The sequence below is a fragment of the Ochotona princeps genome, chromosome 7 (assembly GCF_030435755.1).
Source record: "Ochotona princeps isolate mOchPri1 chromosome 7, mOchPri1.hap1, whole genome shotgun sequence".
Classification (NCBI taxonomy): Eukaryota; Metazoa; Chordata; class Mammalia; order Lagomorpha; family Ochotonidae; genus Ochotona; species Ochotona princeps.
The window spans coordinates 57,213,413-57,225,893 of record NC_080838.1 but is presented as its reverse complement, the minus strand read 5'-3'; the positions used below and the strand labels follow the sequence as shown (position 1 = coordinate 57,225,893).

General features: G+C 42.7%; 1 protein-coding gene across 2 annotated transcripts in view; it reads right to left on the bottom strand.

Annotated features, from left to right (window-relative positions):
- Positions 1–4,408: 4,408 nt before the first annotated feature.
- Positions 4,409–12,481, bottom strand: part of ABCG2 (ATP binding cassette subfamily G member 2 (Junior blood group)) — a 60,782-nt gene continuing 52,709 nt past the window's right edge. For both annotated transcript variants that reach the window (XM_058667055.1, XM_058667056.1), the window contains exons 11-15: positions 10,109–10,198; positions 8,988–9,112; positions 7,300–7,454; positions 5,299–5,388; positions 4,409–4,528 (exon numbers count right to left, since the gene is read on the bottom strand). In XM_058667055.1, the coding sequence (XP_058523038.1) occupies positions 4,469–4,528; positions 5,299–5,388; positions 7,300–7,454; positions 8,988–9,112; positions 10,109–10,198 (520 nt within the window). In that variant the 3' untranslated portion in view covers positions 4,409–4,468. The remainder of the gene's footprint in view (positions 4,529–5,298; positions 5,389–7,299; positions 7,455–8,987; positions 9,113–10,108; positions 10,199–12,481) is intronic.

The following is a 12,481-nucleotide window of genomic DNA, read 5'->3' as shown; positions in this document are numbered from 1 at the left end:
AGGGACAAATACTTAGCCATCTTCCACTGCTTTCCCAAATACATTAGCAGAGAGCTGAATCAGCCAAGATTCCAACCACTACCTATTTGAGATTTCAGAGTCACAGGCAATGGGTTAACCTGATGCACCACAACACAGATGCTAAACTTGGGTCCAGCACTACAGATAGCAAGTTAACCCACTGCTTGAGACACTAGCATCCTATGTTAGAACACTGGCTGCTCCACTTTCAATCAGTCCCCTGCTAACATGCCTGATAAGGCAGGAGAGGATACCCCCGCCACTCATGCTGGAAACCAGGAAGGAGTTCCTAGCTCCTGGCTGCTGCCTGGCACAGACCTGACTGTCGCAGCCCTTTGGGGAGTGAACCAGCAGATGGAAGTGCACTCACACTCTATTTCTCTCACTCTCTCTGTGTATGTGTGTCTCCTATGTTACTCTGCCTTTCAAATAAACATTTTTTAAATATGGATTTATTAAAAATGGTTCCTTCATACATTTATTCTGTGTATAAAGGATAGGTATATATTCTCTATGTAATGAGAAAAATGTGTAGACAAGTCATTATGAACAAGCCATAGTTAAATAAAAAGCAAGAATTGGACCAAGAACAGGAATAACAGATAAGTTGTTATCACAGGAAATGTGATAATATAAGATGACACAGTAACCAAATGTCATGAAAAGGCCAAAAGTGCTCCTGAAAAATCAAAGATAAAGAAAGCTGCATCCAGGGACCGATGTTGCAAGACTATGACAAAGCACCTCTTGGTAAGTTAAATGCTATTCTCAGGAAACCGCAATCACAGGGGTTCTGCACTCCACACAGGCAGGCTACACCTTAGTCATTCAACAGCTCATTTAACTGCAATGAGACTACTGCAAAGTATTTATTTTAAAAGGGAAGTAAGAAGCATTGTCTCCTGAACTAAATTCTAGAAAAATAAAAGAATATGAGTAGAGGAGCAGACATTCAGCGCAATGATTAAGACACAGGTTGGGATGTTTGCATCTCTTACTGGAGTGCTGGATTTGACTCCTGGCTCCCAATTCCAGCTTCCTCCTAGTGCAACCCTGGGAGGCAATAATGATGGCTCAAGTGCTTGGTTTCCTGGCCCCATCCGAGATTGCATCAGCACAGCCTAATCTTGGCTGTTTCAGGCACTTGAGGGGTGACCCAGTGGATGGGAGCTCTGTCTGTCCCCCTTACAAATAGATAAATGTTAATGGGAAAATAGTAAAATATGAATAGAGTGGTTTAATTAAGTCATGCACTGATGTTAATTTCTTAGTCTTGACAATGTACCCTGCTATATAAAATCATGACAGTTAAAGGAGACTAGACATAGAAATGTTTCACATTATCTTTGTAGCTTTTCTGTAAATCTAAAAGTATTTCAAAAATAAAAGTTGATGAGGAGACTTAGTATGTATCTGTACACAAAAGGAGACACAATGAGCTGCAGTGAGGTTCTGGTAACACCAGAGGGAAATCCAGGTATCGCTTTGATTCCAAATGACCTTAGGCACAGGAAGAGAAACACAACAGAAAGGCCTGGGGTCTCCTGTGCACTCCTGGTCCACTTCATGACCAGGTTAGACAGCTGCACATGTGTGTTCATTATTCTCAGTCAGTTATCATTACATGGAAGGCTTTGAAAATACTTCCCCCTATTTGTGCTAAACATATTCCCATTCCTGCTGAAAATTAGAATGAAGGTAAAATAGAGAAATAAAATCAGGTATATAAGCAGGGACCAAAACATCTATGTAGGGACAGCCAGAACAATCATTAACGTCTATGTCTGAAGGTTTCAGGCTGGGAATGATAACCCAGGAGTAGCTGGCATCTTTAGAGAGGTGGGCCAACAGACTAAGATGTAGAACAAGACAGGGCCCATACAAGTACTTTCAACAAAGCATACCGGATGACTCTAATGTAGACAGATGATACACCATCCAGGGAGGTTAAGCAACTTCCCAGAACCAGCATGTCCCAGGAATAGCACAAGAGTCAGAATCCTAGTCTCCTAACTCCACTAAATAATCCAAAACCCCTAGCCAAGACTCTTGATCTACCGTTATGCTATCACAGTAAAACAGCAGTAAGGTCTAACCTTAACACATCTACCAGAGACATTTGCTTTCTATCGTAACTGCTCCTCTGTCCTAGAGAAGGCACTGGTTTTTCCAACATGTTTCAGATTTCAAACTTTCACTACCACACTAATATATTTGTTATTTATTAGTTATAAACTGAGCATCCCAACTCAAAGAAAGAGTGAATGAAAGAATGAAAGAAATAAACCCAAAAATGCTCCCCCACGCAAAGCTTTCTATGCACCAATATAATGTCCAAATGCAAATTCCACACCAGACCTCATGGATGAGTTGTAGTCAAAACACAGGTACAATTAGAATACTCCAGAAAATTATCTTCAGGTCTAGGTCTTTAGGTATAAAGAAAACATAAGTGAACTTTATTTTAGACTTGGGTCCCTTGTCCAAAAATACACCAGTGTTTATAACACACACATTCAAAAATTCTAAAATCTGAAATACTTCCAGTCCCAAGCATTTTTTCTCAGGGATATTCAACCTGTACTAGCAGAAGAGAGAATTCAGTAAATAGTAAAACTGGAGGGCTATAATTGAACCTTTTGACTTTTTTAAATGAGGAAGCTGATATGAAAAACCTTAGTAACTTGTCTACACTTCTAGAACTGAAGCCTTGTTTTTTAAGTCAATAAATGAGACTACATTTCCCAAAGCCACAGTCTGCAAGAGGAACTGGTAGACAATGAGTAGCAACGTTAGTTTTTATTTGGGTTCTTTTCACATGCAACTTTTTCCAGGAATGTTTTCTGTTGAAAATAATTGCTGCTGACCCCCAAAGGATAAAGGTAACTCAGTAGATGACTGCCTCCCAACCCCCACCAGTAAATTTCACTGAATAATTAAAATACATCAAATAGTTGAATGAAAAGATGATACATGAAAAGTTCCAGGGGGATTTATGAATATTTTTTAAGAAGTAACAATTTTACGTAGGCAATTGTGAGGAAGATAACCATCATGCAAGCCAAAGCCACGTGATTCTGCCACAAACTCCAAGCTGATCTGTCAATGCCCTGCTGTGCCAGATAGTCTTCACCGGTGGTACACCTGCCAAGTCAAGAGAACAACAGGGTTAAGTCCATGCCTAGCATCTGGTGAAGTCAATCATCCATTCATGTTCCATAGTGAAAACCAGAAGCCAAGTCTTTAATAGTTATCCCTCCACACAAAAGTATTTCCAAAAGGGGCAGGCACTGTGGTATGATGGTTAAGCTGTCTATTACGATTCCCACATCCCATCAGAGTGCCCAGTTCAAATCCTGGTACCTCCACTTCCCCTCCAGCTTCCTGCTAATGCGCACCCTGGCAGGCAGAACGGGATGGCCCCAAGCACGTAGCTCTCTGCTGCCCACATCAGAGCCCCAAGTCAGAGTTCCAGGCTTTTAACCTTGGCCTGACCTCAATGTTGGAGTCATCTGGGGAGTGGGATGGAAGATATTTCTGTCTCAAATAAAAACTCGAAAGAAAAAAAGCCTATGGAAAAATGGCTTTAAAAGATAACTTTTGATGCAAAAATCTTTTGTAAGCCAGCACTGGAGAGTATACATTTCAGTTTCAAGATTTTACAGCATGTGCAGTCACCAAGTTTAAGCCTGATGTGTAGCAGCTGGTAGTAGACTAGGGTGGAGAGGCCCTGCGACTGCCTAGTACTAAAACCACCTGCCACTGGCACCATCACTGCCTGGTACCACAGGTTGGGCCATCGCTTGGAATCCAGCAGCCCCCCCCCAAAAAAAAAAAACAAACTGCAACCTATCTCTACTCTAAGAACAGTGTCCTCCTTCATCTCAGCAGGAGCCTTTATCAAAAATACCAAAGCAGCTCTTCTCAATCTCAAACGTTCTCAAGGGTAAGAACTCAGGGCCCAGTGTTGTGGCATAGCAAGTGAACCTGCCACCTACAGTGCCAGCATCAGTTCCAGTTCCAGTTCCACTCAAGCTCCTTGATAATGGCCTGAGAAAGCAGCAAATGGCGGCCCAACTATTTGGATCCCAACTGGGAAGAAGTTCCTGGCTCTTGTCTGGCCCAGCCATAGCTGTAGCAGTCATTTGGAGAATGAACCAAGAGATGGAAGATCTTTCTCTCTGTATGTCTCCCTCTCTTTGTAACTCTACCTTTCAGATTGTCAACAGGAGCCTTTAAAAGGGCTGATGCAAACAAGCCACATGTAGGAAACATTTCCACATATTAAACACAGTTTGGCTCAAGTAGAATACCAAGGAGAGGTATACCATGTTCAAGTGCGCTAGTGCACAACTCACTTCATGGAGGAGAAACTCAGGTTCAGCTTTAAGTTGTTTTATCTTACACCACAGTACGAAACCAGGTCATTATGACACTGAATGCAAACTTACATTGTACTATTTTCTCCACAGAAGGTCTGTCCCAAAAATTCATTATACCGCAAAGCCTGTAACACAAGGTGGAACAGGGTAAGGTCAGTAGTTCTAAATTTTAAAAAGTTTCCAAAGAGTCATCACAACATGTACTCTTAGTTTAATCTTTAATTGTTATTTCTACAAACATACCCAGTCTCACATTCATGGTGTTTCTAACACCAAAACAGTTATTTTCTCTGGCCATGAAGAAGTATAGGGTGGGCATTTTTTGTTTTCTCCGATACAAGGATACAAATATTTGGCTAAGAGTAGGGAACTCTGGCTATACTGCCTGACAGCATTCTCCTCTCAAATTTATAATTTTATATTATTTTTTTCATTTATTAATTTGCTGTTCTTGCCTGTTTTTTTTTTTTTTATCAAATCCAGCAGGAATCCTTGGGAGTCAGAAACTCAGTTATACTACATTAAGAGAATGATAATTTTCTTTACTAAAGCCTTTATGAGGATGATATATTCTTTTAATATGAAGTACCTATTGTAGTCTACCATCTTCTTATTTATTGGCTTATTGCATTGAACTACAACAGTATGTGTTTCATCAATTACTCTACCCACTTTAAGCGGAGACATCTTCCCACCCTTATCTCTCCCAAACACCAAGATGACTGGAGAAAACCTCAAATGACACCCTGGTCATGTGCTAAAGAGAGCTGTCACAAAATTCCCTTTCATCGCTCCTAAAATGAAACTCAGATGGGAGACGTTCACAGCTCATGGCTATATTTTGGTTGTCCCTGGCGTGGGCACCCAATCACCATGTCAGCTGAGGGCAACTTACGGCATAGCCGTATTGAGGGATGCTGAGGTATTGAAGCCACGACAGCCAGGCTGCAATGGTTCTGAGATTTACCAACAGGCCCGAGAAAAGCTGCAGAAAGAAAACGCCAAGAGTTAAAACCGGTCAGGTGATTTCATGAAGAATTCTAGAAGTCTTCAAGTCACCTTCCACATTGTAAGTATTCCTGCTAAGCCCAACTCATCCTGATAGATAATCTTTCCATTTTCTAAACACTTACTAAATTTCCCTTGCACTAGCATACTTCTATGTTTCTGAAGTTGTTTATGGCTTTCAACCAAGGACAATACACCTTTAATCTATAGCATTTATCCTATTTGCTTGGAAGATCTTTAACAGCCCAGACTGAACCTTTTTTTGGTAATTACAACAGGTCAAGAAGGACCACTTCCCTTCAGTATCCACAAAATGGGCTGGTTTTAGGACATGTCCTACCCTCACTTTCACACAGATGTCAGAATCCATAGATGCTCAAGTTCCTTACTTGCAATAGTCTACTCTTTACATACCACCCAGATCAACCCTTTGTACTTTATGCATATACATGTTAAATATTTTAAATGGTTTCTAGTTTTCTTGCAATCCAAATGGTATATAAATGCCTCCATATTTAGTTAAACAAGCAATACCGTCCCTAAATGTTTTCAGTCCACAGTTGGTTACACCCTGGACATGGAGCACCAACTACACTGATAATTCTTATGACAGATCTGCTTCTGTGTGTCCTGCCACAAACCTGGCCATCTAAGCACAGAACCCCCCAGAACAATCCTGAGCACTGTATGTCCCTCTCTAGCCACTTCCACACCAGAGAAGGATGATATCCACAAGGGTCTGCCATCAGGTACCACGTGACTTTAGGAATCACGTGGGGTCCAGAATGCATGCTCAAAATAACCCAAAGCCTAGATGTGATTTGAAGCGCAGCACAAAATGGTCAACAGCTTCACCTAAACCCACCAAAAAGCAGCATCACAAAAGATGCCATGAAGTATGCAGAAAAAAAAGTTATGGAGTCCAGGTAAACAGGTAAACTTGCCCTTACGCCTAAGAAGGATAATAAGGCAATATAAAGGGTAATTTCAAAAACCTTAGAGGAAGTAGAGTTGAGGCACATTAGAGCACCTGGGTCCCAGATCCAGCTCTGCTCTCAAATCCAGCTCCCTGCTAGTGTACCCACAGAGGCAAAAGGTGATGCTCAGGTTAAGTGGGCAGGTCCCTACCACTCACACAGGAGCCCTGGGTAATCTCCCAGATCCGGGCCTCAGCTTGGCCCAGCCCCACAGAAGACCAGTGGATGAGATCTCAAACAGTCTCTCAACTAAAAATTTTTTTAAATTAAAAAAATTTAAAGACATTCATTTTGGTATAAAAATTTTTGAAATGTATATACCAGAGGGGGTTTTTTAAAAAGTTAATAAAAGATGCATATTACCTACATGACTGCAAAATTGAGGGGCATGTAAAATTAGGACTACTTCACCATGAAAAACAGAAGATAAGCTGAACATACTGATATATTGATACACTGATATGAAAGAATTTTCAGCCATCCAGAAAGAAGGCAACCTAGTACTGCAGATTCTGGAATTTTCAATATTTTGGAAAGATACTTTTTAAATTAGAAGAGGAAACTCCTCATTGAACTTATTATCCTTGCAATCCAAACTTCGCCACCATTGGCCAAACAGCCAGCAGCTCTCTAACACGAGCTGCATGTCAGGCAAGTAACCTGTCCAATCTAACTTCTCATTTTCAGAGTTCTAACTTACAAAGGTTCCATAATAGGTCACCAAGAAAGTGTCTTTTAAAAGCTCATTAGTGATTGTGTAGAAATGGTGGCAAATGAGGATGGAGAAAATCCGGAAGAGGAAAGCAGGTGCATTCTCTTCAAACCTCAGAGCCCCATTTCCAAACTCCTCCCCGGCAGGTTTCACTCAGCTGGTGGATGGGCATGGAGAAGCCCGGCTCACACACACTTACCATCATGAACACGAACGAGATGGTCATGAGCAGCGTGGCCACAGACACCACACTCTGGCCCGCTGCTATGGCCAGTGCCATAGAGCTGGCCGTATAGGCCACCATCATAAGAGTAAACATCATGATGAAGAAAGCTGCCGCCGTCGGTTTCAACCCTTGGTCAGAGAGAAAACAAGAGGTCAACCCAACTTTCTAGGCGCCATGAATCTGGGTTTGCTTATTGTGTAAGTAATGACATAATATTTTCAGATAACAGGAAATTGCCATCTACTATCCAACTATCTTCGGTCGCCACTTTCATTGCTTTTCTCCTTGTAACTGCTTAGTCACCATACAGTTTTATTTTTTTATCCTTAACTATATCAGCACATTTGTCTTACCTTATGTATGCTTTTGTATGTAATTTCTGAATTCCTGACCTGAGGAGCCTCAGATAACACAACTGTCCATAATTCTACTGCTTTCTTTTCTTGTATGAAACTCACAAATAATCATATTCATTTATTCAGAAGTTACCACATTGCTCATTGCTGCTGCAACTACATGAGTGAACAAATTGTGACAATCAGGGCTGCATGAACTCTCACTGGTTTTTCTGCCTAACAGCTCCTAGACAAATCACCATGTAACTCTGGAATTGAAAACAAATGTCACTACATCAAGTTATATAAAATATATTTCACAGGAGGCTAATCCTCCACCTGTGGCACCAGTATCCCATAGGGGTGCTAGTTCAAGCCAGACTACTCCACTTCCAACCTAGCTCCCTGCTAATGCCATGGAAAATAACAAAGGATTGCCCAAGATCTTGGGCACCTGAACCCACGTGGGAGACCCAGAAGATCCTGGCTCCTGGTTTTGGATCAGCTCAGCTGTGGTCACTATAGCCATTTGCAGAGTAAACTAGGAGACAGAAGATCACTTGCTCCCTCTCTTTTTCAGTACCTCTGGCTTTAAAGCAAAAAAATGCATATGTATGTATGTGTGTGTGTGTGTGTATATATATATATGCACAACACATGTATGTAGAGACATATATAAATGTGTTTGTGTGTGTATACAAACTATATTAAGTCAATACTACAGGTCAGATAGTCTGGGAAATTCAGAATAGCTGTAAAAATATCAATCAGGAATCCAGGTGTCAAGATCTTATGCCTAATTCTTTATGCTAGACCTATCATGGTACAATGGAAGGTTTAAATTTAACTAGGGGTTCTCATTCTGTGCTGTCATGCCAAAAAACTCTGTGTGTGTGTGTGTGTGTGTGTGTGTGAGAGAGAGAGAGATAGAGAGAGAAATCAATCCATGGACATTCTGATGCACAGAACTGGGCAGAATGCACAGATGAAGTTTCCCCCCATGTACCTAACAGGACACTGTTAAGCTCCTCCAGTAGTCTCTGTCTGACATGCATTTACAAGTCCTTCCACACCTGGGTACAACACGCAGTCAACCTTACGAAAACGCAGCTTTAAAAACAGCTCTACATGCCGGTTGCAGGAGAAAGCCTTGACAGAAAATGTCAACGGCCAAGGGCTATTTAGAGTGTGTATTACACAGGCTGACACTTCCCCATCCCAGGGCATAGTCTGGTAATTCCGAGAACTAAAACCCACTTGCACAGTGAAACTGGCTGCCCCGCCCACTCAAGATGTGAAGACTCACCCCTCTTGCTCATTACTCACCTAGCATGAAGTATGTTATACAGGTAAATAAAATACTGGGCAACATCCGCATGGGTAGCAAGTCAGAAAACAGCTTTCCAAAGAAATAAGCAGATACTCGGTAGTACCCACTAATGTATTCATGCCTATGGAAGAGAAAGAGAGGGTGCAGCCAAGATTGGACAGGGCACAGGGCAATGAGACTGTGTGATGTGCAGACTTCTGTCACTTGGGGATGGCACTGCTTGCAATACCGTCATCCTACACAGGAATGCCAGTTCATATCCCTCGGGCCCCATTTCTGATCCAGCTCCCTGCTGATGTGCCTGGGAAGGCAGCACCCCATGGCCCAAGTACTTGACTCCCTGCCACCTAGGTGGGATGCCAGGATGGAGTTCCTGTCTCCTGGCTTCAGCCTGTCCAGACTACTCTGTTGTGACCATTTGGGGCCTGAAATAACAGATACAAGTTCCTTCTCTGCCCCTCCCTCTCTTTTGCTTCTTCTCGATTCTGCCTTTCAAATAAATCTCTTTTTTTAACAACAGCAGCCAAAGCTTCTAACTTCTAACTTCATTGAGCATGCCTTTCAACCCTATATATCTGTCCATTATCAAATCCTAATCTTTGGGACCAGCACAATGGCTCACTTGGCCAATTCTCACCTTACATGTGCTGGAATCCCATATGGATACCGGTTCATATCCCAGCTGCTCTACTTCCCATCTAGCTCCCTGCCCATGGGCTGGAAAAGCAGTAGTGGATGCCCCAAAGCCTTGGGACCCTGTACCCATGTGGGAGACCCAGAGGAGGCTCTTGGCTCCTGACTTCAGATTGACTCAGCATCAGCTATTGCGGCCATTTGGGAGTGAGTCAGCAGAAGGAAAATCTTTCTCTCTGTATCTCCTTCTCTGTGTGGATCTGCCTTTCCAATAAAAATAAATAAATCTTTTTTTTTAAATATCTTAACCTTGACTCTTCCTGACAACTTTCCACTTACTTCTGAATTTTAAAAATCAAGAACAGAACAGCAAAGGAAAACACTGGTTAATCCCCAGGATCCCATCCTCAGCCCCATTCCAGAGGTGACCAGCTAGTCTGACAGCCACCACGGGTACCCCAACCCACACCATAGCTCTACTCACATGAAGAGCTTCTTTTCTACCACAAAGAGCTCCACGGCCGACACGCTGCTGAAGCACTGGTTGGTGGTGAGGAAGAAGAGCACCCCGGCTCTGCCATAGGAAGGAAACATACGCAGAGCAGTCAACTCCACACCCACAGGGCAACTGCCCACCCACACACCCTGCTCCATCAGTGGCACCTTACAACTCCAAACTGCCCTGGCTATAAGAAAAAGGAGAGGGTCAGCACTTGGTCTGGCAGGGAAGATGCTGCGTGGGATACCCACATCTCCCATCAGAGCACCTGGGTTTGAGTCCCCCAACTCCCACCAGTGTGCACTCTGACAGATAACAGGGGATGCCTCCAGTAGTTGAGTCCCTGGCACCCATGTACTGGATATCTGAACTAAGTTCCAGCTGCCTGGTTTTGGCCTGGCCCTGGCCAGGCCTGGCTTGTGGGGATAAACCTCTGTGTCTTTTTCTTTCAAATAGGAAAGACATGAAGGAAAGAAAGGTTAAGAAGAAAAGGAAAATAGCTCATAGGCTAAATATTTTTTAATACTTAAAGAATAATAGTGGAGGATGTTTTAAATGTAAATGTTTATACACCTATTGAAAGCAATGAAAAACAGCCAGGCCCCGTAGACAAACAGATAACTTCCCACACAAAAATGAACCTAGTGATATCAAGCTAAAATCTGATTTCAAAAGCATGGGACACGGCAAAGTTCAACTTGTTGTCATTTATCTGTCAGGGACAATCATGCTCACAAAAAAGCAGACACTGAAATTCCTTCTGAAGCACAAGATGAGCTTACACTAGGTGGGGTTTTTGGGTATAGAATGCCAAGCATTTTAATTCTTGTCAAGATGGCAATCCACCAGTGCCATACTTGCTTATTGATCTCACCTTTGCATTGTACATTACTCTTAACTGAAGCTCACACCTGCGCAGTCCCTGAGGCTCTGTTCACTGACTATCAACCCCCTCACTCCCTCCACCCCGGACTTCTGCAATCATTGCACTACTGTCCTGACACTGACTGTTGTAGATGCTCCGCTAGCAAAATTACGCCTCCCTTGGTTCCACTTAATTCCATTAAGCATACTGTTCTCCAACTCAATGCAGGCCATCCCAAATTACAATAATTATAAGTTACGGCTGAGTTCAACATGTGGATGTTTTTATGTACCACATTCTCTTTATCCATCCATGTGTTGACAAGTAGGCTGCTTCCGTAACTTACCTTTTGTGAATGTTGCCACAATGAATATGGGAGCACAGATGACTCTTGGGCAAAATGACTGCACATCATTAGAGTAAAAGCTCAGAGATTATTGGACACAAAGAATATTCTCTCAAAGATATCTCTTCCTTTAACATAAGCTAATCTATTTCTCCATCACCACAAGTCTGGAGGGACTATGGGATCAAAGAAGCATATACATAATTTGTATGTAATTAAAACCCGGTTTCTCTGGTTAAAGAGTAACAGGAGTGTTTCTCGGACTAACTCATCCCCAATTCTGAGCCACTGTGAGTGACAAAATACTGATCTTCAACCCTAAACCTAACCTTGAGAACCTGGGTTCAAACATGACCCTGAAACATGTTTTTTCTAATCAAAAGAATTAATCACCAATCACTCCAGAACGATTAAAGGAAAATACACACAGGCCTCTTTCACAGTCCAAATTCTTATTTTAAAATGGCAGTGAGCAGCCTGGCACAATGGCCTAGTGGCTAAAATCCTCACCTTGGATGTGCCGGGACCCCATATGGGCGCCGGTTCTAATCCTGACAGCTCCACTCCCCATCCAGCTCCCTGCTTGTGGCCTGGGAAGGCAGTCTAGGACGGCCCAAAGCCTTGGGACCCTGCATCTGTGTGGGAGACCTGAAGGAGGTTCCTGGCTCCTGGCTTCGGATCAGCACAGCACCAGCCATTGTGGTCACTTAGGGGGTGAATCATCAGACGGAAGACCTTCCTCTCTGTCTCTGCTCCTCTCTGTATATCTGACTTTGCAATAAAAATAAATAAAAATCTTTTAAAGAATGGCAGTGGTTAGGATGCCAGATGGAGATACCTGCATACCATACCAAGAATACCTGTGTTCTGTTTCCAGCTACACTGCTGATTCCAGCTTTCACAAAGGTACACCTGAGAGATAACAGGTGGTGGCTCAAGCACATTCACCCACAACTGGGTTCTCAGCTCCTGGCTTTGATCTGGCCAAGTGAGCTTAGCAGAGTTTAACTACCACTTGCAACACTGGCATCTCATAGGGGATTCAGTTTAAGCCCTGGCTGCTCCACTTTTAATCCAGCTCCCTGATGATACTCCTGGGAAAGCAAGGAAAAATTATCCAATTGTATGAGCCACTGCCACTCATGTG